The sequence below is a fragment of the Melanostigma gelatinosum genome (genome assembly GCF_949748355.1).
Source record: "Melanostigma gelatinosum genome assembly, contig: scaffold_204, whole genome shotgun sequence".
Lineage (NCBI taxonomy): Eukaryota > Metazoa > Chordata > Actinopteri > Perciformes > Zoarcidae > Melanostigma > Melanostigma gelatinosum.
In genome coordinates, this window is record NW_027634878.1 from 8433 (window position 1) to 34990 (window position 26558).

A 26558-nucleotide genomic window follows, 5' to 3' on the forward strand; every position below is an offset into this window, starting at 1 on the left:
TCAGTGGGTCCAGAGCGCCACGAGCCTGTCCCACATTTTCTCAGCGGGGATGACGAGCTTGCTGATATCAGGAGGGTTTTTAATGAGCAGGTAGGAGCCTCCCAAAACAGCTCCTGTGGCACTGAACAGCAAGCCACGGTTTATCACCTGTGAAAATACTTTGAGCTCATCATTTAGGCTGCCGCTGTGTTAAATGCACCCGGGGAGTCATTCGACAAACATTAGGTCGTGTTTCAACAGTAAACTACAAGCAAACAATTCTCAAAGCTCAGATTTGTTTGCCGTTTATGGTTTTAATATCTACTCATGCCAACGTGTGAGGGTTAGGATATCTGACTTTATTATTTAATAGGAAGCAGATAACCTAAACAGATTCAGATCAGACACCTTCATCACCCCGTGTGGCTACGGAGAGGAACATGAATGATGTTTCAGACCCTAAAGGTCAAAGTTGTATTTAATTGGCATTTAATGACGAAACAGAAACGCAGCACTTTGTCCCAATGAGTCTAAATGAGTCTTCTAATACGAGACTTCCTCAGAAAGAGAAGAGCCTGATTCACTCTAATCTCAGTCTTCATGTGATTGGCTAGACCTCGATGAGATGTGGATGTTAAAAACTGGGCAGCCAGTGTTAAGCTCTATAACGCTAATATGAATCAACATTTCATTTGTGTAGCTCAATATCACAAAGAGGGCAAAGAACAACTCCCCAAAAAAACCTTTAACGAAATAAAGAGGGACGAAAGCTCACAGAGGAGAGAAGTGCAATAGATGTCGTGTACAGGACGACAAAAAACAGTAAAAATACGATAGTCAAACTAGTGACAGCAATGATGAACAGAAATAAAATGATGACTACTGATTCCTGTACTCGACTATCGTCTTGCTTGGCAGAATAATTAATTTATGAATAAATGATTACTTGTTTTGTTTATGTTATGAAACCTTGCCAAGTAGTAACCGTTTTATGAACGCAATAAGCCATAAGAGGCCGTGATTTACCGATATTATACAATACCTAAGGGACGCTCCTCAGCACGATGCAGAGCCTAAACACAGACCTCACGTGCATACACTTTTTTTTTTACACACACACACACACACACACACACACACACACACACACACACACACGCGTATGTGTACATATATATACGTATATGTATGTGTACATACATACATACATACACATACGTACCTGGATATATAGGTACCTGGACCAACAACACAGTATTGGTGAGGCTCTGGTTAAATGTAATACACAGGTTTTCAATGTGAAATGACAATAATGATTTGAACAGACTCCCACTGCTCGCTGTTTCTCAGATGCAGTCCTGGAAAGCGACGTTCTACGACATGATGTTGTTCTACTTACTCTGTAGAAGTGCATAATGTTTTCCTTCGTCAGAGTCTTCAGGTAGGACACTTCAGTGTTATCTGCAACACAACAGGGAAAACCATCCATCACTCAACTGCATTTCTGGTCAAAGTTATTACTGCTGCATAATAATGCTCCTGGAAGCACCAGTGATGTGGTTCATATTAGTGGCTTCATTTCCACCGATATGCTGGACTTGAGCGGCCAGGTATCATTTTCAGTTTCGCTAATCGTTTGTTGATTGGAGAAGTCTTCCCAATTGTCTCTCTGTTGCTGTGAACAGGTTGATGGTAAAGCAAAGCATTCTGGGTAAACAGAATCGAACCATGGTAAAGCATCTTTGTACACAAAATGTAAAAGAAAAATGCTTACAACAACAGCAGCTGTGTGTGTGAGCTCTGACTAATAGCGGATGTTGTATGTTATTTCTGTGCCCTTGGCGTTGGGGCGTGTCAGCTGCACCCCCCCCCCCCCCCAATGCTAGTATCAGTAATCACCACCACTCCCGTGGCAGCCTCAGTGTTGCCATCACTCAGGGCTTTAGGCAGATTACCAGTGAATCGGGCCCATTAAAATCCATTACGGCTCTCAGGAGAGGTGTAACATGATGCAGATTATCTCAGGTTCCGAATTTGTGCAACTCTAAGCAACATCCTGCTCACCTCTGGGACCGTCCAAACAATATGGATAAGTCTTCAAACTTGTATTTGACTTTTCTACGTAACACACAAGCCCCTTGTACACAAACAGCTGGTAGATCAGAGAGGTGCATTCTGGTTGAAACCTAAACACGATTGAGAGTTGGCAGAGAGGCCTCACCTCTGTCAAAGTTGTACTGTTGAGAGATGATCTCTCCCCAGTACTTGGCACACTCAGCAGACAGCTTCTTGGGCTTGTCCAGGCGGCGGATGGCCAGAGCCTGGATGTGCTTCTGGAAGGCTTCGTCGGCCATCTCCTCCACAGACTTCTCCATGGTGCAGAGGAACGCCTCCACGCGGCTCTCCAGGTAGTGCGGCGCCTTCTCCGACTGGATGATGAAGCGCAGGCCCTGCACCCCGTTAGCCCGCCGGGGCCCGCTGAACACAATGTAGCCTGGGGGGGGGGGGTATGATAGAGCTCAGCACAGAGGACAGACTGGGTACGGTGGCTTCAAAGGCCATTTTACTCTGAACTATTAGCATGGCAATCATACACTCATCTCCTTGAGCCTTTGTAGTGGTGTCACTGGAGTGTGTTTATGTCCTCATGTTATTCTTATTACCGTCTCTGTATCTTGATATTGACTTAGGGTCTGGCACTACTTTCAAGAAAACCCAATGCATTAATTCTCCGAGGTATTAAAGATCATCATGGTCGACAGCACGAGAATCTAACGACCAAATGCAGATTAAAGCGGCATAATCCTCAAAGAAAAACGCTTGAAACAATATTCAAAATACACGGCGAGCAGCTAAATTTAAGCACAACTGACAGTGGTTTTTTTTTTTTCCCTTGTCTTTATAAACACTTGCAGTCCACAGAATGTGTCAGACTAAATCTCCTGCTGGCTCACCCAGCTGCTCTTTGGTTCTCAGGGTGTTGAAGCAGGGCTCCGAGACGATCTGGCAGAAGAGCTCCAGCAGCATGTTGTCGTGGGTGGTCTGCATGTCGGTCTGATAGTAGATCTCAATGCCGCAATTGTTGTGCACCTCGTTTCTCTGCTGGTAAACATACCAGCCACCTGAGAGGAACAGAACAAGCTTTATTTGGAGTTTTTCCTGAGACAGAGGGGGAAACACGCACAGGGCTCTCAAGCTGAGCCTGGAGAAAAAATACACTTTCATATTTATTTCAGTTGAAGACTAAAGGCAGCGACTCAACTGAAGGAGCAGACTTGTGTTCTGTATGTCAGAGCGTGTTTGATACAGGCGCTCAATTCATTGATTCAAGACATTTGTATCAAAATATTTAAATAGTTCTATCTCTATAAACAGAATAGATATCTGCATATGAATGCAGAAGATTACGTTTTAAGAACGGGACGGGATTTTGGCGTTCAGGTTTCCGTTTGTTGCGCGGGGGGCATTGACCAATCACGTTTGAGAAATGCAGTGACTGAGCCAAAACCCCCGTGACCAATGAACTCAGATAAGCAGGGAAGTGAATATCACCAGCCTAGCTGTCCAGCTCTATATCATCCTTGTATGGATACAACAATCAACGCTGCCTAACAAGTCAGCTGTTCCTAAAGTAGATATGAAGTCACGCCCAAGCTTTTTGCTCGAGTCGTAAGAGAGTAAAACAGAGACGTTCAGACCAAGGACAGCTGAGACGGACGTTCTGAACGTCAACATCGTGCTTTTTGTTCCAAATCTCCTCTAGCCTTTCACCGGTGCTTTAAAATGTCTTATGAGCTGAAGATGGAGAGGAGCCATCCGCTCCTGCACTGGGGAAACTTGTTCCTTTTACACTCGGCCTCATTTTGTTTGAGTCCATTGTGATCAAGCGCACTTTGAATGGAGGACGAGCTGAGGCCCTCGTGCACATGCTGACTGGCTCTGGAGAGCGTCATGTCCAAGCGTCGTCTCCACATGCATCACTTCCCAACATGTCAAAGGTTTTACTTCCGTGTACTGAGCAGGGAAACGCGTCGATTAACAAAACTGTGGAAATGTCAGGCGGTGTGTCGTCGTGCGTTTTGTATTTGTAGGTATGCCAGTATGTTGTGCCTTTGCTACATGAAGAACGGTTGTTTTCTATTATAATCCTATATGGAGTATTAAAACGCTTGTCAATCACATAAACAGTGATAGCAGGCTCCGAAATTGTGTTTGAAATGTGGGCGTTGGGCTATCTTTCAGATTACATTTAAATCCCATGGTTCCTTTAACAAAGATGAATGTGTAAGCGGACAGATTAATGGGAACTTTCTGCTCTAAAGCTTTCAGCTGTGAGAGTAATAACGTGTTTTCTCAGATAGACTGTCAGCCAGTCTGTCATTTCATAATCCAACGTTATGTTTACATCCTTTACATCCTCCTGCTGCAGTCCTGCTCTGTGTCTGACTGGCAGCCTGGAGCCAAGCCTGGAAAAAAATCCCCCGGTGAGCCACGGGACGTCTCCAGGTGGCCCCGCACGGCTCAGGTTTTCCTCTCCACATAACGAGACTTTCCTAATGTAATCAGAAAGGCAACACAGGTGCTTTGCTTGGCGTGTGTGCGTTCATCTCTGAAGTGAGTGGAAGGTCCGTACCCATTTCGCCCAATGACGTCCATTTCCAGTCAGCGACCAGTTATGTTTCTCTGAACCAAATGAGGGATGTCAAATTCAATCAAGTCGTTACAAACACAGGAGTCCAGAGCGCTGGGTAAGGACTCCTCTGCATGGAGACGGGCCCCGACGCTTAAGAGTGCTCAACCAGGTGTGTGTGTGTGCGTGTGCGGGACGTACCGTCTGGAACCTGCACCTCTCTGTAGCGAGTCAGCTGGCTCGGGAGGAGGGGCTTTGATTGAGCATTTTCAATGAGCGTGTCCTCCAGCATCTGTATCATGCCAAGCGCAGACTAGAGACGAAAAACAGGGAGGGAAAACTAAACGTTTTAAGTCCACAAAAACAGTTTTGTTAAGGAAAATGCTACAACATTTAGCTCTGTCCAAGAAGTTGTAAATGAAGTCTGTTACACACACGTTCCCTTAACCTGGCTTCTATTTCAGGAAGTGATCTTCTGTGTAATGTAGCTTGCAACAAAATAGCTTTTTTAAATTGATGTTTTTTCGGAACATTTCCTGCCTTGTAATAGTCTCCGTTGCTAACATTAATAAATGCAAATTTCCCATCAAAACATGACTACAGGATTTGTCATCCATCATGCAGCCTCATATTACAAGGCTTCTTTGCAAAACGGCTTGGTCATGTTTTGCCTCACCGATGGCTTATCAGATTATGTTCCTAAACGTTCCTCATGTCGTACCCAAAATTACTTTAAAAAAAACCCACGTATGGTGAAGCAGCCTTCTGTTGTTCTGCACTAAAGGTTTGGAACAAACTCCAATCACACAGAAGTCAAGTAACTTCTGTTAAAAACTGAAATAATTATTTTTAAAACGCTCAAAACATATTTTTTACAATCTTAGTTTTTATTAATTCCACCTCTTTCTGACAGCATAGTTATTTTACTATGAGTTATTTCGCATAGTTGTTTTTTTATGATTTTTTTAACATCTTGTTTTGATTCTATTTTTAAGGATCTTATTATTTTTTGTGTCCCCTGTTTTGAAATACCTGCATTATTGATTCCTCTCTCTTGTGAAGTACTTTGAGCTGCAGCTTATGTTATGAAAATGTGCTACATAAAACGTGTATTACTATTGTAGAAGCAGGCCTGCACTGTAGTACCATGATGACAAAAAAAAAGCATCATTCCTCCCGCTGGTGAGACTAATTCTCTCTCCAACAGCCTGACGCTGTCATCATGACGAGGCGTAAAGCAGCTGGGACCTCAGTCACAGTGAAACTTGATCGCAGGATCTCAAGAGAGGTTTTTGACTGTAATCCTTTGTGACGTCATAGGAAGGCAAGATAAAAGGCAGAATGTCTGAAATGTTTGAGAATAAAAAAGTATTCAACATTCACTGAGAAAAAGGCATAAAGTAAAGTTGACAAAACGTTTATAAAAACGAAGCAAAAACACAGCGACAAACCTCCTTGGTGATGTTGCCATGGAGAAGGGCTTCAATATGTAACCGTGACAATAGCTGAGGTATGAAGGCCTTGAGACGTGGGAGAGTCACATCTGGAATACAGATCACAGAAAACAGCAATCAAAGAGCAATTTCCAGAGCTGCTATCAAGCATGAATCAGGGGGAAAAACTGAACTGTGTGTGGGGGCGATTTCGTCGCACAGCATTCCTGTCGCGAACATGACAAAAAGCAGACAATCATGCAAGCCTGGACACACACACACACACACACACACACACACACTGGGGATGGCAGGAGGGTAACAACACTGATAAGGGAACAAGGAGGCCCTGGTGACTGGGCTGCAGGCTTTGGCCCTGCAGGTTAATTGAGTGTCATGTGAATTTGAGGATAGTCTGTGCAAACTCTGTGATACAAAAATATATTTTATCTCTCTCTCGCTCTCTGCCCTTCAGGTTCCAGACAGGCACTGCAGAGAGGAAAAGACTGCAGCTAGAGAGTCGGGGTGTAACTATTCACAAAACTCACGGTTGGGTTCAGTACGATACAGTGGCGCCACGGTTCGGTACGTTTCGGTACAGTAGAAAACTATAAATGCCAGAGAAATGTACTTGATTTTAAAATATATTTATCATTACAACTAACGTCATGAAGTTATTCTTTGACTTTGAACAATGATGGAACTATACCTGAGTGACCCATCTTCTGGGGTGTCTTCTTAGCAACACATAAGCATAAAAAACTAAAACTGCTCCTTAATGTTATGTAGTATTGTTACTTACATCTTGCTTACATCTTGTATTGTTACTTACATCTTGCAAAAGAGATTTTTAATCTCAATGGGACTACCTGGTTAAATAAAGGTTTAAAAAAATTAAAAATAAATTTTTTTTTTTTTTTCTCAAACGTATTCGGTTCGTCATGCGTACCGAACCGTGAGCCTCGTACCGAACGGTTCAATACGAATACGCGTATCGTTACACCCCTACTCGGGAGGCATCTGCTGGAGAACAGCCTCAGCATTCAAATGAGGACGTCAGGAGGGAAACAAAAGAAGTAGCCCTCCAGCGATGGTACGCCACACACTGAAACTTAAACCCATGACATCACGCATATGAAACAAAAAAGAAACTGAACTTTCTTACCAACAGCCAGACAGTGATTCAGCCTCATACTACTATGAATTTCAGTGAACTCAGTTTGGACCGCAGTCGAAAGAAGGGGACTAATGAGCACCCTGAGAGATTAAGAGAATCCATCCTCACCATCTAGAGCCTCTCTGAGCTCGTCTTTGGTCCAAGCAACCTCAGTCATTAGCAGACGGAGGTAGTACATGGCGTGCTGGTGAGGCTGCTCGGCTCTGAAGTTATTCAAAGACCTCATGTACTGCAGGGAAAAGGAGAAGGCAAAGTCAGCTCAACGTCCACACTTTATAAACTGCATTTAAAGTAAAGATGAAAAGAACAAGTCAAATCTACTGCAGCCAATCACAATGGCTGCGATTACTTTACTGCTCATGTGTTGCAACATTCAGGGGCTCAATGGATTGCAAGTCATTCGTTTGATCGATCACGACTCATCACAACTTTGCACAGATGATGGGAGTTGCAGTTGGAGCTTACCGCTTCTTTGATGATGTCGAAGCGCTTCTCGTCTATCTCAAAGCTGGCCATCTTCTCAACGATCTTCTTCAGCAGGATGTGCTGTTTGTCACTGTAGCCTTTGACGGACAGCTGCGGCAGACAGTGAGAGAGGACGGATGGCATGTCATCAACAGACGGAACGACACGGTGAGCCTGAAACTATAGCTTCACTTGTTAACTTGACTTGTTTATTTGGTGTGGAATTACTGGCCGACCAGATGAATGTCAAGGAAAGCTCATCCCTCCGCCGCTTAAGATAAATCACCCCAAGTTACAAACAATACCACAAAACAAAATACCGAACAGCATGCTGGGTACAGCTTGCTCTCAGTTGTTAGTGTGAACTTTCACACCCAAATGACGCATCTCCTCTAGTGTTGCAACTATGCCACGGCAGGTGTGTTGCTCAGGAGGAGCAGCGTCGAGTAGGTCGTGGTTTGGATGAGCGGTTCCCGAGAGCGCTCCAATAATGGAGGCCAAGCAGAAGTTCTGAAGGCACGTTTTCAACGGGCACTGCACGAGTTTAAAAATAAAACAGTCAAGGTTATTTAAAGCCTCTATTCTGCAACGTCACCCGAACCTCGTGGTCCTTCATGATTCAGCAAAACCTCCAGCTACATGGCTCTGCTCTCAAGACTCATCCCATCCGTCCCCACTCCCGGGATCTCTGCGGTGACACCCGTTAAAAGTAATCTCTCCTAACATCATTAACCTTGACAAAACACCCGGTCAGCCACACCAATACTGCTGAATCAAATCACTTACAGCCCATCACGCCACTACACGGCTGGTGTGCTGAGTAGCTGTCTCGAAGGACACACGGCAATCATGAGTTCACCGAGTGAGAGGAAGCTAAAGAATGCAGGTCACCAGGTCGTAGGACACAGGGTGGAGGGCGTTAGTGAGAGAGTTAGAAAGCGTCAGAAGGAAAGAGCAAAACACCACCACCGCAAAACACTTTCATTCAGAGGTAAGCTTGCTACTTTGCCGTGCAGCATTAAATCCCTGAAAGACACAAACAGCTGTATTCATAAATTGGGGGGGGGGAAACAAAGACTTGTCTGATTGGGTGGTAGCTTGTAACTACGTCCATCAAACTTCCTGGATACGGATCTACTTCCAATGTCCTTTGTGCACTCACGTCAGCAGAAATGTGACAAGAAATATGTCAGAGAGTCGGCATCACTTTTCCTCGCGTCTTGCGACAGGCACACTTTTTCATCTACTACCAGTGTGACATTAAAACAACAAAAGCGAGAGAATGCCAGCCAAGCGACCAAAACAATAATTAGAAAGAGTGGGTAAAACCGTGCCATCATCCAGTCTGTTTCTCATTCTCCTGATAAATGAACATGCACCGTCGTTACCCTGAATGAACTCTGTCATATCAGTCACTCATGCGTCCTTGAATGAAGCAGCCAGGGTTCAGTACAGACTTAAAGCCTCAATAGTCAAACTGAACGCAGAAAACAAAGCCATTTCCACACTCTGTCAAAGCCTCAGCCCCCCCCCCCCCCCACTTCAGACGGCTTACTTACGAGGATGGCATTCACCCCCGAGGCTACGCCGTACACCAGCCCTGCCAGGCGGGCTGCATATGTATACTCGTTTAAATCATCCTTCAGTAACCTGAGTGACAAGTACGCCATGTTGCAGTGCAGAGGGTCTGCATATAGGTAGCGACTAATGGAAGGAGGGGGGGGGGGGACAAAAATACATGCGTGTTGGAAATCAGGAGTTGTCAAAATAAATAAAATAAAACACACTAGACAATACAAGTACGAGTAGAATGATAAGAGGAGTATGTATATGCAGCCCTATGACCAGTTTTCTGTCTGGTAAAAACGGTCGCCATCAGATCAACCTTTAAAATCATGAAGCACCGCTGTTGGTGGAAGACATCTCATGGAGAGAAATGACAATCATTCGGTGTGCCCGACAACGTGAGAACATAATTACACGAAGGAGCCGTAAGGGTATCGCGGGAGGTGGATGAACAAAAAGGGATTGATGAAGGAGGAAGAGGAAGATGCAGACAGAACAGAGGCTGGACCAGGCAGGTCTGGGTTTGAAGGTTTGAGCAAATCATTGTATTTTTCTTTTCTTTCTGAGTTCTGTCTCAAATTGTCAGGTAGTTTGACAATATAGCCGATGGTCATATCAGAAGTGTCTAATTGTATCATCCTGTGTGTTATAAGCTTCCATTGTGGCAGCACAGATGTCTTAAAGCTCTCCGTCAACCCAGGCCTGGCTGAGCCACAGCCGCCCCAGTCTGAGGATGATGGAGGCTGGAGACGTGAGGTCTGGGATGCAGCGTGAGGGCGATGGGGAGGGATTGTGAATACTTACATACATCCCATAGACGGTATTTTGGAGGTCGTAGTTCAAGCCGGCTAGCTCGGCTGCATATGCATACTCGTTGAGGGAGTCCTTGAGGAGCTCAAGGTATAAATATGCCATGTTACAATGCAATGGGTCCACATAAGCAAAGGGGCTGTGGAGGAAACAGCAGAGGTCAAACAAAGCAGAGAGATATTTAACTGTACGTCCTACGCTGTCTCACAGTAGGAGCTGAAGGAAGTAGTGTACAGAACATGGAGCTACACATTAACTGTAGTCAGAAGGCGATTTGATGAAGATGCTATGCAAGTAAAATATGAAAAATATTTTTATCATTGGGCGGTTTGCACGAACCAGATCCTCCCCCCGTAAAAATCGACAACTTGCCTACCGACTGTCGTTAAATACGGGTGTGACGGTAAAAAAACATTCCAAATCAGGACGCTTGGTGTCCAACTTGTTGCAGTTTGTTACAACCTATGAACCAGAAGGGTTTGGCTGCGTTTCAGTCGACTGTTGAGAAACCACCATTTTAAAACAGAACATGTTCAGCTTCCAGTAGATTTATAGCTGCAGTGTCATACTCCCTTCAGCTCCTTTGAAAGATGCAAATAGTTTCATATTGTAGAGCAGCTATAGGAATTGTTGACATAACCGCTAAAAATAATTTTTCTACACGTTTGTTTGGCTGATTTCTTTTAATTATTGCTACTGATGGCTTACGTGCATTGCATTAATAACTGTACTCTCTTGTTATTATTATGATGATTAGAACTTGTGAGGAAACCCTTTAGTATTACCAAGTACAGAGTTGATGTGTTGGTGAGGACCTTGTACCTTAAGTTCCAGCTGAACTACAAAGGTTTACAGTTTGTTACGCACCTGAAGAACTCAAAGTTCAGGCAAGCTTTCGGCAGGAAGAACTTGTCGTCCTGCTTGAACCACACCTTGCTCATAGCAGTGTCCTGGAACAAATGAACACCACACAGAGGCAATTAGTATTTTCATATTCATGTCCGTCCTGTGCAAAGATAATCGTTTGCAGTCCCTGGAAATGACAAGTCCCACTTCAGCTGCACACCACAAGTAGAGAGTGAAGCATTCGCTTCATCATGAATTCAACAAAGTTACTTTGATATGAACAGATTACACAAGAGTCGCTGAGCAATAAAAGAAAAAAGGCTTCGTTTTACTTTCCTTAGAGAGTGGAATATGTACGCTGGTGTGAATATCTTAGCTCCTCAGATCTTGACATGATGGCAACAACAGTATTAAATGCTTTATGTCTCAATCACAATACCTCATTCGCATACGAAAGCATACCAGATATGTTCAACAATACGCAGGTAATGAAGCGAGACAACACTTGGAGTACAACACTGTGCGACTAAGACACTTGCCTTGATTAAAGTGGGTACTGATGGAGAGTCTTTCTCCAGAGGGTAGATCTCGAAGTTGGTTGGGATGAACTCGTTTTTCATGGGCAATTTGAACTTGCCGTTGAGGTCTGCACTTGCCCATTTCTGAAACACAGGCAGAGTTTAACACAACTGAAGCAGTAGTCATGCCCTTTTTTCTGCTTTATGATGTGTATTATTTTTGTGATTTGATTAAAGCACGTTCAGAACACCATTGTTTCCTTCCAGTTTACGATACCTCAACTTGTGTACCAACCAATACCAGTGTGTTAAAAACAAAAACAGTTTGACAAGTCATAACTTCCTCTCCAATATCCATTTTATATTGCTGTGAAAACATTTCAAGTTTTCTCCCAATACTCATTATTACTCAACGGTACTTGACCGCATCATGATGGAACTCAATGAAAGCTCAGTCAACTGATGTTAGCTCCGTTATTCAGCCAAGCAGAACTGTGCTGCCAATAGCAGACGTTAACTAGTTCTCCTCCTGCCGACTTCAACACAGACTTGTTCATAATGTAGCATTATCAGAGGAAATACATAGTCACATGTTAACCGCAGGTGTGTATTACTAGGTCCCATATGTGCAGTACGCATCAGGTAGTGAGTGACACGTGTTGTCGTTGTTCCTGTGTAGAGCAAATACCGGTGAGCTGATAAATAATATGATATCGGTGCATACACGATGTAGCATCCCCGGCTGAATAATGGTCTGGAGTCTTTAACTGATGGTCCATAAATCTTTATTGAACACACCGTAAGAACTTGTGCCTATATCGGCCAGGTGCTAAACTAATAAAACCGTAACCATCTTCCTTGTTTTTTAAAATCACTTTTCCACGTCCCTTTAGCGACTTTTCGTTCCGGTTTTGTACCTTCAAAATAAAAGCGCAACCGGAAATGCACCGACTGCAGTGACAAAACGTCCAAAATAAGAGACATGAAAAAGGAACAATCTATTAAAATACTCTACAGTCTCAGAGGTCCTTTACACACGATAATACCCGATCCTGCATGTTATGCTGTATCGGAGGCATTTCTGATTTTAACTGACTGCAGAGACTCACCTCGAGGGACTCCTCAGAGATGGCCTCCTGCTTGTACTGCGTGCCATACCACTCCTCCGTCTTGTCTGTTTGCCCTTCAAACGACTTTGATACCACTGCAACTCTAAAAAAGAGAAAATGAGAGAACCACTTTACACAGACACAAAAACCTCTCCGCCACAGCTGATTGGATACTCTCCAACTGGAACCACAGCACCAGACGAGATGGGAGTGGCATTGCGTTCGGATCATGTCTGAGTTGGTAGAGATTCATTAACAAATTGTCTGCCTCCAACTGATGAGCTAAGTGGCATTATAATGTCTAGCACTTTAATTATGCTACCGGACTTGCTGTAACTTCACTCACAGCTGCTGGAATGAGACATGAGGAAACAGCGTCATGCCCGTAGCGCAGGCAAAATGGCCACTTCAGTAATGGAAGAGACTGGCACGTGAACTGTTGGGGTGAGCCAATGAGGGCATGCAGTCTGCTCCCTGGGAAGCATTAAGGAATGGACTGCTTACAAGTCTGCACTTTGCTTGGATCAAGTAGCATCCCATAAAAATGAATTACAGTTAAAGCGACACCAGGCTAAGGAGACTCAAAGTCGGGCTGCACCAGAGAAGGTTGTCTTTTCCCCACAATAGGAATCTCTTAAACAGTTAGAAAGGGACACTCCACATATCCTATTCAGCATCTTCACAAAAATTAGGTCCAACTGTATGGTTCATCATCTTAGCTATCTTGTTGTTTTTTGGCTCATCACTTGGTGTTTAGGTCTAGACTAGAACAGTTAACCTTGGCTGCCACCAAGCCTACCAGCACTCAGCATCAAGCTGTCTAGCTCTGCTTTAAAAGTAGAATACTTTTTGATAAACCAACACCGCCAAATAAGGTGGGGCAGTTAGTTGGAGAAGATTTGATATTGGCCAAAATGTAAAATCCCAAGAGGATACCAGCATTTCCAATGCAGCGAGCATAAACTTGGTAATGTATTCCTGAGCACACATATCCATCTCCTGAGATATCAAAGCGACCCTTTGAGGCTGCAGAGATAATCAAATCTGTGAAGTTGTCTGGCATTCCTTTTCAAGGCAGCAAATTGAACATACAAAGCTTGTCACAGCTGGCGGGCCCCAAACTTTAATCTTTATCTGAATGTATTATCCTCTATATTGTTATCCTCGTATTATGCATCAGTTATTAAGATACAGTCGACGTTCTGCACAAATACACACACATTACATAAAGCATGCAATCCATCTGTTTATCAATAAGAGCAGTTATTTTCTGTGCATTATACACACAACATTCTACACACTTTCTCGCACTAACCTGACGTGTTCAGGTCTCAGCTTATCCAGCACCATCTCGATCAGGTCTGGCCTGAAGTCCTCCAAGAGGTACTCTGCTGCTAGAATCTCTTCAAGAGGGTAGTACTGAAACACAAAGACAGCGGTTAGCTATGTAGCTTTGAAGGTGGGGAGATTTAACTGTAAAACATACCGGTATGTGGAAAGGGCTTAATTAATTAAATTCCTTCATCCAAATACTTTCACGTCTTTAACTGCCACCGGAGTGGAATGACAGTAAAGCAGATCTGTTGTTAAAGCGCTTATCTTGATGGTGAGTAGATCTTAAATCCAGAGTTCAACGACTGAATCAAATCTTGCAAAGTGTTAAGAGAAGTGTGTGAGAAATTGTTTTTGCACTGCCAAACCTGGCAAGAAGAAGCACGCATACACACACACACACACACAAACACACAAAAGAAAATTCCTGTAACTGGTGCAGCAGTGATGATTACGTCCTGTAGCCAGTGAGCCGTGCAGCGACAGTCACACAGGTATTGTGGTAGATATAAAAGACGAGCCTAACTGACTGCGCCTCTGCAAAATCTAGTCAACAGCAGCACCAGGCAGCCCGATGACGACAGCAGGTAGAGACGCAACAAGCTGCACAGTGTCTCCCTGGAAACAGCCTCAGCAGACGGAGAGGGGACCTACGTGTACTAGACCGGCCACTTTGGACGTGTAGCCACGGGGGCGCTCCTTGTCCTTGAACCTGAAGGCCACTTTGTTTAAATCCTACAGAGAGAGACAGAGAGGTAGAATGTAACAAGTAAAATCACAACACGTACAACAGTTGCATACGATTGACAGGAATTTAGAGGCAGATTCTAGAAATAGGATGAGTCATTCTGATCCTTCAGCAAACAGACTTTTACAGTGTAGCACAGAAAAAGAACACCAGCTTCATTTGACACTGGCTGCATTCAGCAGATAAGATGGATTCAAACCTGCCAGCTATTTCCACCATCAGACTCTGCTGTCAAAAGTCTGTGCCGCTCTATTAGTTTCCCCACTAACCAGAAATAAGTAGGTCAACTTCGTCCTGCCCCTCCGCCTGCCATGTTATCTCTAAACAGACAACATTAATTACCTTGCACTCATCGAACACCCACGCCTGAGGTCCCTCAGTACGCAGTTTCTGGATGTACTGGAACATGTGGAAGATGATGTCCTCAACGTGCACTGCAGTGACACAATATATACTGGATTATACACTGTATACAACATGCCTAAATGAACAGCATCTACATGTCATTTACTCAGCGGAAACCAATCAGACCACAACAGGGAATTATCCTGAACACATGCAAAGCACAGCAGCAAGCGATGAATGGACTATGAGACTGTGCTACTTACAGAGGCCCTCCTCAGTCAAGTCCACGTTGATGATGAAGAACATGAATCCTCGGGCTCCTTCTTTTTGCCCTCCAACAAGTGTGTTCACCCAGCCTTCAAAATAATCATTAGATAAGAATCATTAATATAAGATTTAAGATTAAACACCTTAATAAAACAACTTCATTTTTGTGTTCCGTTTTAAAAATAATAATCATGATGATCATTTTCAGTTAGTCATTAGTAAATATAAGATTTAGGATTGAACATCTTAATAAGTTTAATAGTACAAAAAAAAAAAACTGGTTGAATAATTATCCATAGAATGGTACATATTCAGATTCATATTATTTAGTATTTATATCTGGTCATACTATGTTAAAAAACTTGGTGGGAAACGATGATGCAAACCCTACACAAGAGTTTGAGCTAGTTTTCAACTTGTGTACGGCACCTTAAGTCACAATCCAAACATCTATCCTTACAGTTGGGAAGTTAGGCAAACCAATTGTGCATTTTATGACTTAAGCATGAACGTTTCAGCATAACATTTCATACTCCAAGGTTTGGTTTCAGCTTTGCCTAAATTGCATTTTTGTTATAATAAGGATTGAAGAAGTTCCTGACTCTACCACATATATGGTTTATTTCCAGGTGTAAAAGTAGCTATAGCTTGTTAACAACTTATGCTGTATGGACCTCATTTGAGGATTCCAGTAAGTGCTTCTTGTCAGACTGACAGCTACATTACCAAGAATGTAGAAGTCACAATAACACTAAATATGTGGCAAGCTAGCACATTAGCAAACATGCTAATCAGTAGCTAGCATGCTAGTTTGTTGTTTGAAAAGCAGTAGTGATGGGAGGCCTATACAACCATACACTTTGACACTTCAACCCTCTCCATTGTTAACATTTATTTTCTGTGTCGCCATGTTGAACTCCATATACTGCTAATATACCCAGGTCAGTCTGTCCTCTACCCACATGTTTGATGTGCAATCTATCTGAAATAGGAGCATCAAAATAAAACAATTTGTTTTTGCATAGCGCCTTTATGTCTTCCAAAAAGTGAAAAGGAATGAGCTAACCTCCAAAATGCACAATGCCTTCCTAATACAAGCTTACCCGCTCCACTTGTTGTTGGAGCTGTACGCTACGCCTTACCTTTAGATTTGATCTCAGATAACAAACTGCCGGGTCCCTCGTGACCAATCAAATGTCCCAGATAATGTCCCGGGTTAGACTTGTAGTACTTCTGGAGGTCCGGGATGGGGAAAGTCACATACAGGTTCCTGATGTCTTTAATAGGCACCACTTTGTAGAATTGCTGCAAGAGAAAACAGATTTTGATGTTAACTGGAAAACATTTTCATTATCCTGTGCCTGAATACATGTTCCCCACAAAACATAGACAATGTCTATTCATATAGCAAAGACATATTATATCACATTAAATATTGGGTATGGCCCAGTAAAAGTGTAAAGTGTGAGAAACATTGGTGAGATAAGTAACCGACTCACTTTCAGGTGTTCTTCCTGGAAGGGGTGCTCAGGGAATTCTGGGATCGGTACGTTCTTGTTCTCCACTTCTCCAAACAGCTTGACCACCATGGAGGTCAACTCATCCAATGATTCTGTAGGTAGAGAGGAAAACACATTTATAGTTGAGCTTAAGATTCATTTCAAAGTTAACCCTTTGATACACAACATGCGTCAAAAGTGACCCGAAGGAGTTTTTAATTAAGTGTGATAGGGGCGTGCCCTAAGTGTGTGGCAGGGGCGTGGTCTAAGTGTGTGACAGGGGCGTGGCCTATGTGTGTGACGTGGGCGTGGTCTAGGTGTGTGGCAGGGGCGTGGCCTACGTGTGTGGCAGAGGCGTTGTCTATGTGTGTGGCAGGGGCGTGGCCTACGTGTGGGATGTGACCTACATGTGTGTCGTGGGCGTGACCTACGTGTGTGTTGTGGGCGTGGTCTATGTGTGGATGGGGCGTGGCCTACGTGTGGATGGGGCGTGGCCTACGTGTGTGGCAGGGGCGTTGTCTATGTGTGTGGCAGGGGCGTGGCCTACGTGTGTGGCAGGGGCGTGGCCTACGTGTGTGGCAGGGGCGTGTCCTACGTGTGTGATGTGGGCGTGGTCTAAGTGTGTGGCAGGGGCGTTGTCTATGTGTGTGGCAGGGGCATGGCCTAAGTGTGTGACAGGGGCGTGGCCTAAGTGTGTGAGGGTGTGGTTTAAGTTCAATATCAGTGTTATCGGTTGTATAGTGTATGTCATGTGTGAGTGTGACAAAGTAAATATTTCATATATTAAATGTGTAATTCTTTGGTCCAAATCACTGCTAAAATAATAATAAAATGAAAAAATCACTCTTATAATAATTTTTATGACATTTACACACGGGTCATTTTTGACCCGTGTGTAAACTTGACATAGTAATACAAAAACTATTTTAGTTCATAAATTAAGAAAGGAAAAATTAAAATAAGGATTTGTGGTAATCAAAAACAAGATATTTAATGAATACTTTGAATATTAAATGATGAAATATATTGATTTCCAAAAATATAGCAAAGAAACCCTCAGCCATGCACGAAATAACATTGTAGGTCAATATGGGTCATTTTTGACCCATGTTGTGTCTTAGCTTGTGTATCAAAGGGCTAATAGACAACCAGTAGCTCATACGAGTGCAAATAATACCCAAAGAATCGTATTAGTGGCTTCTAACTTATAATTAAAGGATGACTGCACTCATCAACATGAAACATAAACAGACTATCATACTTCGACTGTCAAAGTATTTCCAGAATGCAAACAACGGTTCCACACCAATGATTTTGACCAATGAACACACAAGGAAGCTCACGAGACATTAAGCAGTTAAGTACCGTACTTTTCGGACTGTAAGCCGCTACTTTTTACCCCACACTTTGAGGCGTCTGCTTATAGTCCGGTGCGACTTATATACGAATTTTTCCGTAGCTTTCCTCCGCCAACACATTTAACATGAATATTGTAACTGACTTATAGTCCGAAAAGTACAGATCTCAGAGCCATCAGTCATGTCAGGATGTTCCTGGAAGCACTTGTCAAACTACGTCTCACTTCAGACGAGGACATTTTGAAAAATGTCAGCTGGCGATGAACACACTGGTGACACCGTTTGTGCCTTCAAATTCAGAGCTAGCTCTTATTAAAGTGAACACTGTACACAAGAGGATTTAAGAAAACCATTTGCTAAGTAGAAATAAAAACAGGTGTTTTGTGGAGCCCTTGTTGCTTTAATTTTTTAATGCGTATTTATTTACTGCAATATCAGCTTTAGTTTATTAAGAAATTAGTTCGACTGTCCTTCAACACAACGACTGAAGATGGCCAAACAGGAAGCAGCTTTACAAAGTTTCTCACAATCACAGAGGATCACAAAGGCTGAAACAAGTAAAAGATCAAAAGGAAGATATTGTTTTAGAAAATAAATAAACCATGCGTTTGCAAATCCTAAGAATACAAACATGCAAAATAAAAAAAGAGGAGATGTTGGGCAGATGGTGTACATGGTGTGCCCATGTACACAACGTCATGCATGACTTGCATTGTTTGTTCCTCTTTGTTGTCTTGACTGATAAGTCGCATGAGGCCAATTGAGGTATTTCGCGGCATTCAAGCATTGGCGAGAGGTTACCGGTAGCTCTTACCTCTTCCCAACACACACAGTCCCATGAGGTTGGAGGAGTAATACGTAGAATGGAATTTCAGGAGCTCCTGACGAATATCAATCCCATCTTTAGACGGCCGGGTCTCAAGGGTCAACTTGTTGCCTAAAGAGAGAAATAATACACAGAGAGAATAATGGGTTTTCAAAATCAATGTCACAGCTTCTCAATGTCAAGGAGTACAAATGCAACAAGATGTTTACCAGTTCATAAAAAATAAAAATCCTTCCGTTTCATTTTCCTACTTCAGAAATATGAGCAGTGTATTGACATTCGACAATGATCACTGCACAGAGAACAAAGACTGTTCCTCTTCTTAAGAACACAAAGGACGCAGACAGAAAAACATCAGCGTGGTCTCATTGAGGACCGCATGAATATTCAGAGAACTGTAATATAATACTTTGAGTCATTTACTCTGAGAACCAATCAGTTTATGAGGACCCAGTGACAGCTTGTAAAGCACACGAACAAGCTGCTCGTCGTCTGTGAATGAACCACTTTTCAAATCTGTTGAGACAGAGACAGAACATCAAAGCAACACTCCTGAGAGGATTATGCTGGTCCGCTAACAGGGAGTGATTTTCAGGCCTGTCTGATCCTCTTCTATTCTTAACTGGATGAAGATATAATTCAAGGCTGCCATCAGGTGGTTATTTGGAGCTCGGAGCTCTGACTCACTCTGACTTCCCTTCGCCCTGAGAGTAAAACCCTTCACGCGTTGAGATGCTTTCCCTCAGTTGAGTGAATCTTCATGGTTATGGTTAGGAGGCATAAATAGAGTTATTAATGTCACAGATCAAAGCTGTAGCGTGTGTGTAAAATAATGATAACTCTGGTTATCGTCTACCTGTTCCAAATTTGCTGAAGGGGTGGTTCAGGTTGCCGGTGGCCTTCTCTAACTGGAACAGCCTCCAGGAATCATTCATCAGGTTCTTCTCGTGCTCCGAGTCCACAGCGTTCACCTCCCGGTCCTTACAGCTCTCATCAAACAGAGGGCACAGGAAGAACTGGGCAAACCTACACAGATGGCAAAACGACAGTAAGGGGAACATTAAACTGCATGGTTCAAAAACTAATGTCGGTATAGCAGTAATTCACTTTCAGGTGCGTAATGAAGTTTCTTAGGGCTGGAACATTTAAAGATTTGCTCTTTCAGTAGCTTAATGCTGTTCTGGGTTAAATGTGTTGGACCACTTGTAGACACAGAAAAGAGCATGAAGCAGGACGTGATGAAAATTAATTTGCATGAGCGCAAGATGAGGGCAAACTGCCAAGCAAATGAGTAAAGCTGAGCACACACACACACACACACACACATTTGAACATTTTCAAAGCACAGTCCAAGGTGAGATTTTGCTATAGATTTATGCAACAGATGGAATATTGTACAAAGTCATGTCATCCGACAAAAAGCAGCTAGTTGTTTAGATGAATTATTAAATGAATAAAATCACACCATAAACTGGAGTACTGACATGTTTGTAGTAGAAGATTCAAACTCAGTCTTTAATAACCCCACAAAAGAATCTTGCTCTTTGATTACAAATGACCAAATGTGCCAGCTGCCTAGAAAGTTTATACATGGGTACGGTTAAAATAACGGGGCCAGTTAATGATGCATATGCTCCTTTCAGACTCAGCGCTCTTCTATTTTCAAAGAGGCAACATCATTAATATTTAAACATACTCTGCACTGTCCTTTCCTACCACTACAGTGCAGATGGCCTTCACAATTCACCGGCACAGGGGAACAATTAGCCCACCACACAAACAGGTGCCTGCTACGCTATCAATTCATTTATAAGTAGGTAAGCTTATCCCGATAGGTTCAATTCTGACACCGCCCGACTGCCCTTTGCAAACCCCCCATGGCCGACACGTGAGCAGAGACCTCTGCAAGGCTGCGGACATCGGTTACACCCGGTGCCTGAGGTTTCCTAGCCTGAGTGGGGGGGGGGGGGGGGGGGGGGGGGTAGGAACTATGCTGATGGTCACACACACAAAAAGGAAAAGAGCTCAACAAAGCAGTCTCTGGTAACCAGAGACGATCAGACAACAACCTGACAGCTCAACTGTAATGGTATGAATAAACAAGCACTAAGGAAGCAATCTGTCTTAATTGGGTTAAGGTATATGGGGCCTTAAAAAAAACAAAAAGACTTAACTCAGGTATGAAAATGTGGGGGACAAAATATTTGAGACTAGTTAGATTCATTTGATTGGACTGACTGTAAAGAGTCAGGTTTCCCAATCGTGACTAACATTTGCAGAGAAAAAGTCGTACCAGGGTGCCAGAGTCGACACAAATGATTACAGCGGCGCAAATAAAAAGTAAAAATTACTTTTGTACGTGGCAAAATGAATCTCATCAAATTAACAGGAAATTACCTGTCTAGAGCACCTTCCAAGTGTTCATGGGACACGTCAAAGTAGTAGTTGGTGTGCTCCCCGCTGGTGAAGGCGTTGGAGCTGCCTGCGTGCTCACTGAGGAACTGGCTGTACTCATTCTCCTTGGGGTACTTCTGTGTCCCCAGGAACAGCATGTGCTCACAGAAGTGCGCCAGGCCCGAGATGTTCCCTGGGTCCGATAATGAACCTGGGAATTCAAGAAGAACGGCCACAGAAAATCAGCTGATCCCGCTGTATATCTAAGCTCATTAAAGTTCAAAGATGCAGCATCTTGATTTTTCATTGTCTGCTAGACTCTAGAGGAAAGAGTGGAAATAAGCCTAGATGTGTAATTGCACCGCGACTATATATTACATTGTGAACTTGTTATTCAAGCAATGATTTAAAATGAACACAGAGACATTATCTTAATAATATGATTTAAAAAAATTTGGTAACATAGGTAGTGTGGAGTATTAGGAATGTCTTCATCATTTCCTAAGCCTGCAGTAAATGAACCCTTGTCACTCTTAGTCTGGAAATGGAACACAAGGTAGGTACACAGCAATATTGTGTTTACAGGTACCGTATATTCATGGTAACAGGAATACTGCATAACCGATGAATTATAGTTCTATACTCACAACCTTTGAAACAATAGCAAGTCATGATCTTGTTAAGCTAGAGCAACCAGCAAAGTGAGTTCACACTCAGGCAATCGCAATATGTGCATGTAAAGGCACATTTAACATTAATGTCAAAATCCATCAAGACAAAATTCTGAGAATTAGTGCAATTCATCTTGACCTAGTGATTGATGTCTGGAATATATTTTTTATAAATTCAAATTCATGAGAAAAAAAATTAAAATGCAAAACTTCAGGTACACAGCCAGCATTGAGGTTACTCTGTGCATGCAACTATGGCAATCTGAGAAGAACACCATTTTTCCATGCATTTTACCAAAATAGTCTATTTTCATATTCTACAGGGCAAATAAAATGTTTAGATATTGTGGATATATTTTCCCTAGTGCTTTCAAAAAGCCCCCCGTAAGGCTTAAAGCCACATGACAATACAGGAGTACCTGGCAGGACAATAGCGATGAAAGACCTTTACCTATTTCAACATCCAAAGCAGCTGAGGATTTGTCTGTTGTCGGGTCACTGATGAGCATTGCCTTCAGGCCATTGGTGAACTCCAAACCCCGGTAAACCCGTTTGTCCTCAGGAGAGCGAATTATGTCACTGACCACCCTGTTCACTGCTGGGTCGGTCATTCTGAGAGGAAAGGATGACACCAGCCTGCAGTGGAGGGAATCAAATGTACGGTCAACATTTGGTGCAGTTAGCCAAGGACTCTGTCATATTCTGATACAACCCACATTGTGGACAAAAATCACAAGTGACATTCTGTGTATGACAAGACTGATTTGTATATAATACGTATAAATAAATACATAGTGTACACTCACACTAAATATAAGCCACAACACTCACTGAGGTCACCTTTTCAGGGGTTTAAGATGCCATAGTTGGGTCAATCGGACAGTCACTCAGACTAACTTACAGCAACAACATGCACCTGGTAACATCACTGTGAAAGCAGCTGCTATTAGCAAACTCATTGTTGATGTAGAGCACATTTGTAGGAATCTGACAATTCATTATTTAGCGTTAACTCACACGGCGTATAGTTGTTATCAGCTCTGAAACAACCAACAAAACTGTTCGGAACTGTATTTAGCGAAGTAACGTTACAGTTATTACTAGCTAGACAAAAAGGAAATATACCAGAATTATTCGCAATGTACTATTAACGCTAAGGTGGTTGTATGAAAACACGAATACAACAGTTTCGCCCAAAGTACAGCAAAAATTAGGCAGCATTACTCGCTAGAGGACATAAAACAAACCCCCTCACAGAAGGCAAACTAGCGTTAACGTTAGCTTGCTAAATTAGCAACATGAGCTCCAGGAATATGATCAAGGATACAAGTGGTGTTAGTTTGTCTAATTAACGTTATGTGGTTAGCGTGTATTCCCTGCCGATATAAAATGTATTATAATTGTGCATTATACGGTACGTTAGCTCCGCACACAAATCCGTCTTCGCTAGCTAACAGTGCCACCCTACGTAGCATCATAGCTAACGGCTTCAGTCTTACGTTAGCTTGGGTCTTAACATAGCTCAGCAAACCGGCTTTAGTTCTGCAGCCAGCTAGCCTACCTTTGGTGTGAAAATAACTCAATTGTTTTTCACAAAAAGTTAAGACATTTGACTTGACAACACTTACCTAAAATCTTGGTTAATACAGAAACCGTTGCCTGCTGACTGGAGGTATCTCGTAAACTGGGCCGTTCGGTTAATGCACTTAAACATACTTTGCACCCATAAAAAACAAACCTTGGCTTTTACAGCGCCATATTTAAATAGACAAAAGCAATCACACACCGAACAGACCGTAATTCAACATAGTACGTTATCAATTCTGCGATGATATCAGCGGCTGGTCCATGTAATAACGACAATAGATATTGATTAGGCAGTCGAAGTTTAAATTACCTGCATGCGGCAAAATATCTAGCACATTTCTGAAATTGTGTTGTGTCATTGGTTCTGATATCGATTAGGAGCCCTGCGCGTGGATTCTTGTTCAGCGTATCGTATTGGTTTAAGAGCCCCGTCATACGCATTTCAACTGTAGTTACACATCATTGAGAAATGAACACAACTGATGCAAAATTGTCAAATAAATACAATAAAATACTGCATGAAATTCATCGCCTCTCCTTGTGGAAAACTAAATGGCCATAAGATGCAGTTAACTGGTGATGCAGAAATTGTATCAATAGTAAAGTCAGAGATGCCTGAAAATAATTAACTTGAAATCTGCAAAGAGACTGTAACATCCAGTTAACCTTTGCAAATTACTCCACTACAAATGTCAAAATGTAAATGAATAGTGAGCCAATAATACAACTACATTACACAATACATGTTTTTCTTTGTTTTGAAGGCATTGCGATCGACAAATATTTAGCTTTATTTGTACCGTGGGAATGGGTACATTACACATGCAATAAAATGAAATTGATTAACTTTGGACATTCAAGCCAAGACCATTTGTACATCGCACCACAATTAGATATGAAGAAAATAAATCGGCTACTTTTACTATATTTTTGACAAATAAAATAACTGCAGGCTATTTTGATTTCTTTCTAAATACTCTATGCTTAATTGTATGCACGCAATATGTAACTTACTTTCCCTTTAACATTAACACTGACAACATGAACTAAAAATGTTCTGCAGATGTACTCTTTGAATTTACGTGCGTGTGCTGTGGGTTGTAGTTATACCCACTGAAATTGCTGACATCACACAGCCACTAGATGGCGACCTTCACTTGTTCAACAAAATTCACAACTAGAACCTAATCACGCCACTCACCTCACTGTTGTAATGGTCTCGTGCCTCTTTTTATTAATGGACCTTATGACTACACACAGGTTATCATTATATTAACTTTTAAGAAAAGACAGTGTGGGCCTATACAGCAGGACGGTTCAGCCTGGTTGGCAAAATCCCAATGAATTTCCACCTCAGCAGGTTGTTTGGAGAGTCCTCGGGCGACCTGTCGCTTGTGATTGCCATGCGTATGAAGGTAGATTTGTGTCTTTATTTTCAAAAGCAAAAGAAAGTTTCAAAAGCAAAAATAAAAGTTTTAAAAGCAAAAACAAATCCTATGAGCTTGGTTCTCTCTGACCGATGTAGGTACAGATGACGAGGTTACAACCATGTTACTGTCTTGTATTAAACTTGATGAAGATTAGCTAAAGTGTGGCCTCAGATAATCATAGGCCTTGTGTGTTTTATTTTTTCTTTGAGAAATTTAAGGCTAATGATAATTGGTTCTTGTTTCTAGGGTGCTCTTTGGCTTCAGTGTGAAACATTTATTTTGATTAAAGAGAAATGAGCTAGAGGCCAATGCACTCCAATTACAATGCTCAAAATGTATTTTACTGACATGTCCATGTCGGGTTAAAAGGAAATGTATATCGTTGTCTACATGTAGTAGCAAAGCCTTGTTCAAGGCCATTTTCCTCAGCCTGCTGCCCTAAAGTCTTAACTACTACACCTGGACAGCTTGACTTGGAGATTATTTCCCTTTCCTTAAAATAATTTTTTCTGTATTCAGGGCGATTCGACTTCATGTGAAGACTAAGCGCATGCCCATGCTTCAGCAACTGCGTGAGGGCCTGAAAGTGTGTGACCTCATCAAAGTGATGCAGACAAAGCCAGAAGAGTGTCGCAGTCTCTTCATCTTCAGAGACGACGACTCAGTTTGCACGAGTGTTGCTTAGAGTGTTGTACTAGTTGTACTACATAGTATTTCCATAACTTCCTTTCTGCTTCTTAACTAGCTAAGTTTTGAGAAATCTCATTGTGTATCACTATGTTTGAAATGTAGGTGGACTCACATTACATCATGTCCCATCTGGCCCCGGAGTTGAGTGTAAGTGGTTCAAGTAAGCAAGTGAAGGAATCAAAAATCTTGGAGCACTTCCAATATTTCCTCCTAGAACTTGACGGTATGTCCAACCATTCATTTAAAATAATTATTTGTGATTGAAAGTTTAGATTTCCACCCTAATTCTATACCATAGAACTGTCTTAATGAGCATCATATTTAACTGTTTGCATATAAAATGACTGGAGAGATTTATTCTGGTCTACACTTTGTATTTCTCTTCAAGATGCACAAACTGATGGCGACACCGCAGGAGAGGCTTTGACTGTATCCTCAGTCATGCAGTGGATGACTGGTCAAGCTCACAGACATCTGCTTTTGGAAGATCGGCAAACATTCAAACTCACAGTGAAATTTGATCATTGGTGTCTGAACGCCATGCCTAACCACGCTGTGTGTTACCCAAGTGTCAGTGCTCGCACAGACACCATCACATTCCCAGTAGCCCACATTAAAGATTATGAATCTTTTAAAACACTCCTGCAAACTGCCATTAAGTATGGTGCAGGATTTGATAGAGTGTGATAAATGTGTTAAATAGTTGTTGGCAAGAGCATGGTTCTGTGTTTCACTTGTGCTTATTCTTTATGTTTTCTATTCTTTAGTGAAACAAACAAAACGTTCCAGAATCATTTTATACTGCAGCTATTTATGCCACCTTGTTATAATGTGAGTGAGCAAAATAAACACATAAGTATCTATTTACTGTGCTTTAT

General features: G+C 42.4%; 1 protein-coding gene across 4 annotated transcripts; it reads right to left on the reverse strand.

Moving 5' to 3' along the window:
- On the reverse strand, positions 1 to 23715 carry LOC306797540 (insulin-degrading enzyme-like; the record flags this gene model as incomplete). Of its 4 annotated transcripts, none has more annotated exons than XM_079297462.1 (23): positions 23602 to 23715; positions 22425 to 22609; positions 21306 to 21513; positions 19765 to 19934; positions 18897 to 19019; positions 16725 to 16837; positions 16368 to 16530; positions 15222 to 15314; positions 14956 to 15047; positions 14520 to 14600; positions 13849 to 13952; positions 12534 to 12636; positions 11446 to 11568; positions 10928 to 11010; positions 10055 to 10199; positions 7685 to 7795; positions 7328 to 7448; positions 6061 to 6152; positions 4811 to 4922; positions 2934 to 3101; positions 2201 to 2473; positions 1379 to 1440; positions 1 to 147 (listed from the first exon to the last, which is right to left on the reverse strand). In XM_079297462.1, the coding sequence occupies exons 1-23, from the start codon at positions 23685 to 23687 to the stop codon at positions 1 to 3; spliced, it is 2958 nt and encodes a 985-aa protein (XP_079153588.1). In that variant the 5' UTR covers positions 23688 to 23715. The 4 variants fall into 4 exon arrangements, with proteins under 4 accessions (XP_079153588.1, XP_079153589.1, XP_079153587.1 ...); XM_079297463.1 differs by having other exon boundaries at positions 4 to 158; XM_079297461.1 differs by lacking the exon at positions 1 to 147 and adding an exon at positions 1046 to 1247.
- Between the last annotated feature and the right edge of the window lie 2843 nt (positions 23716 to 26558).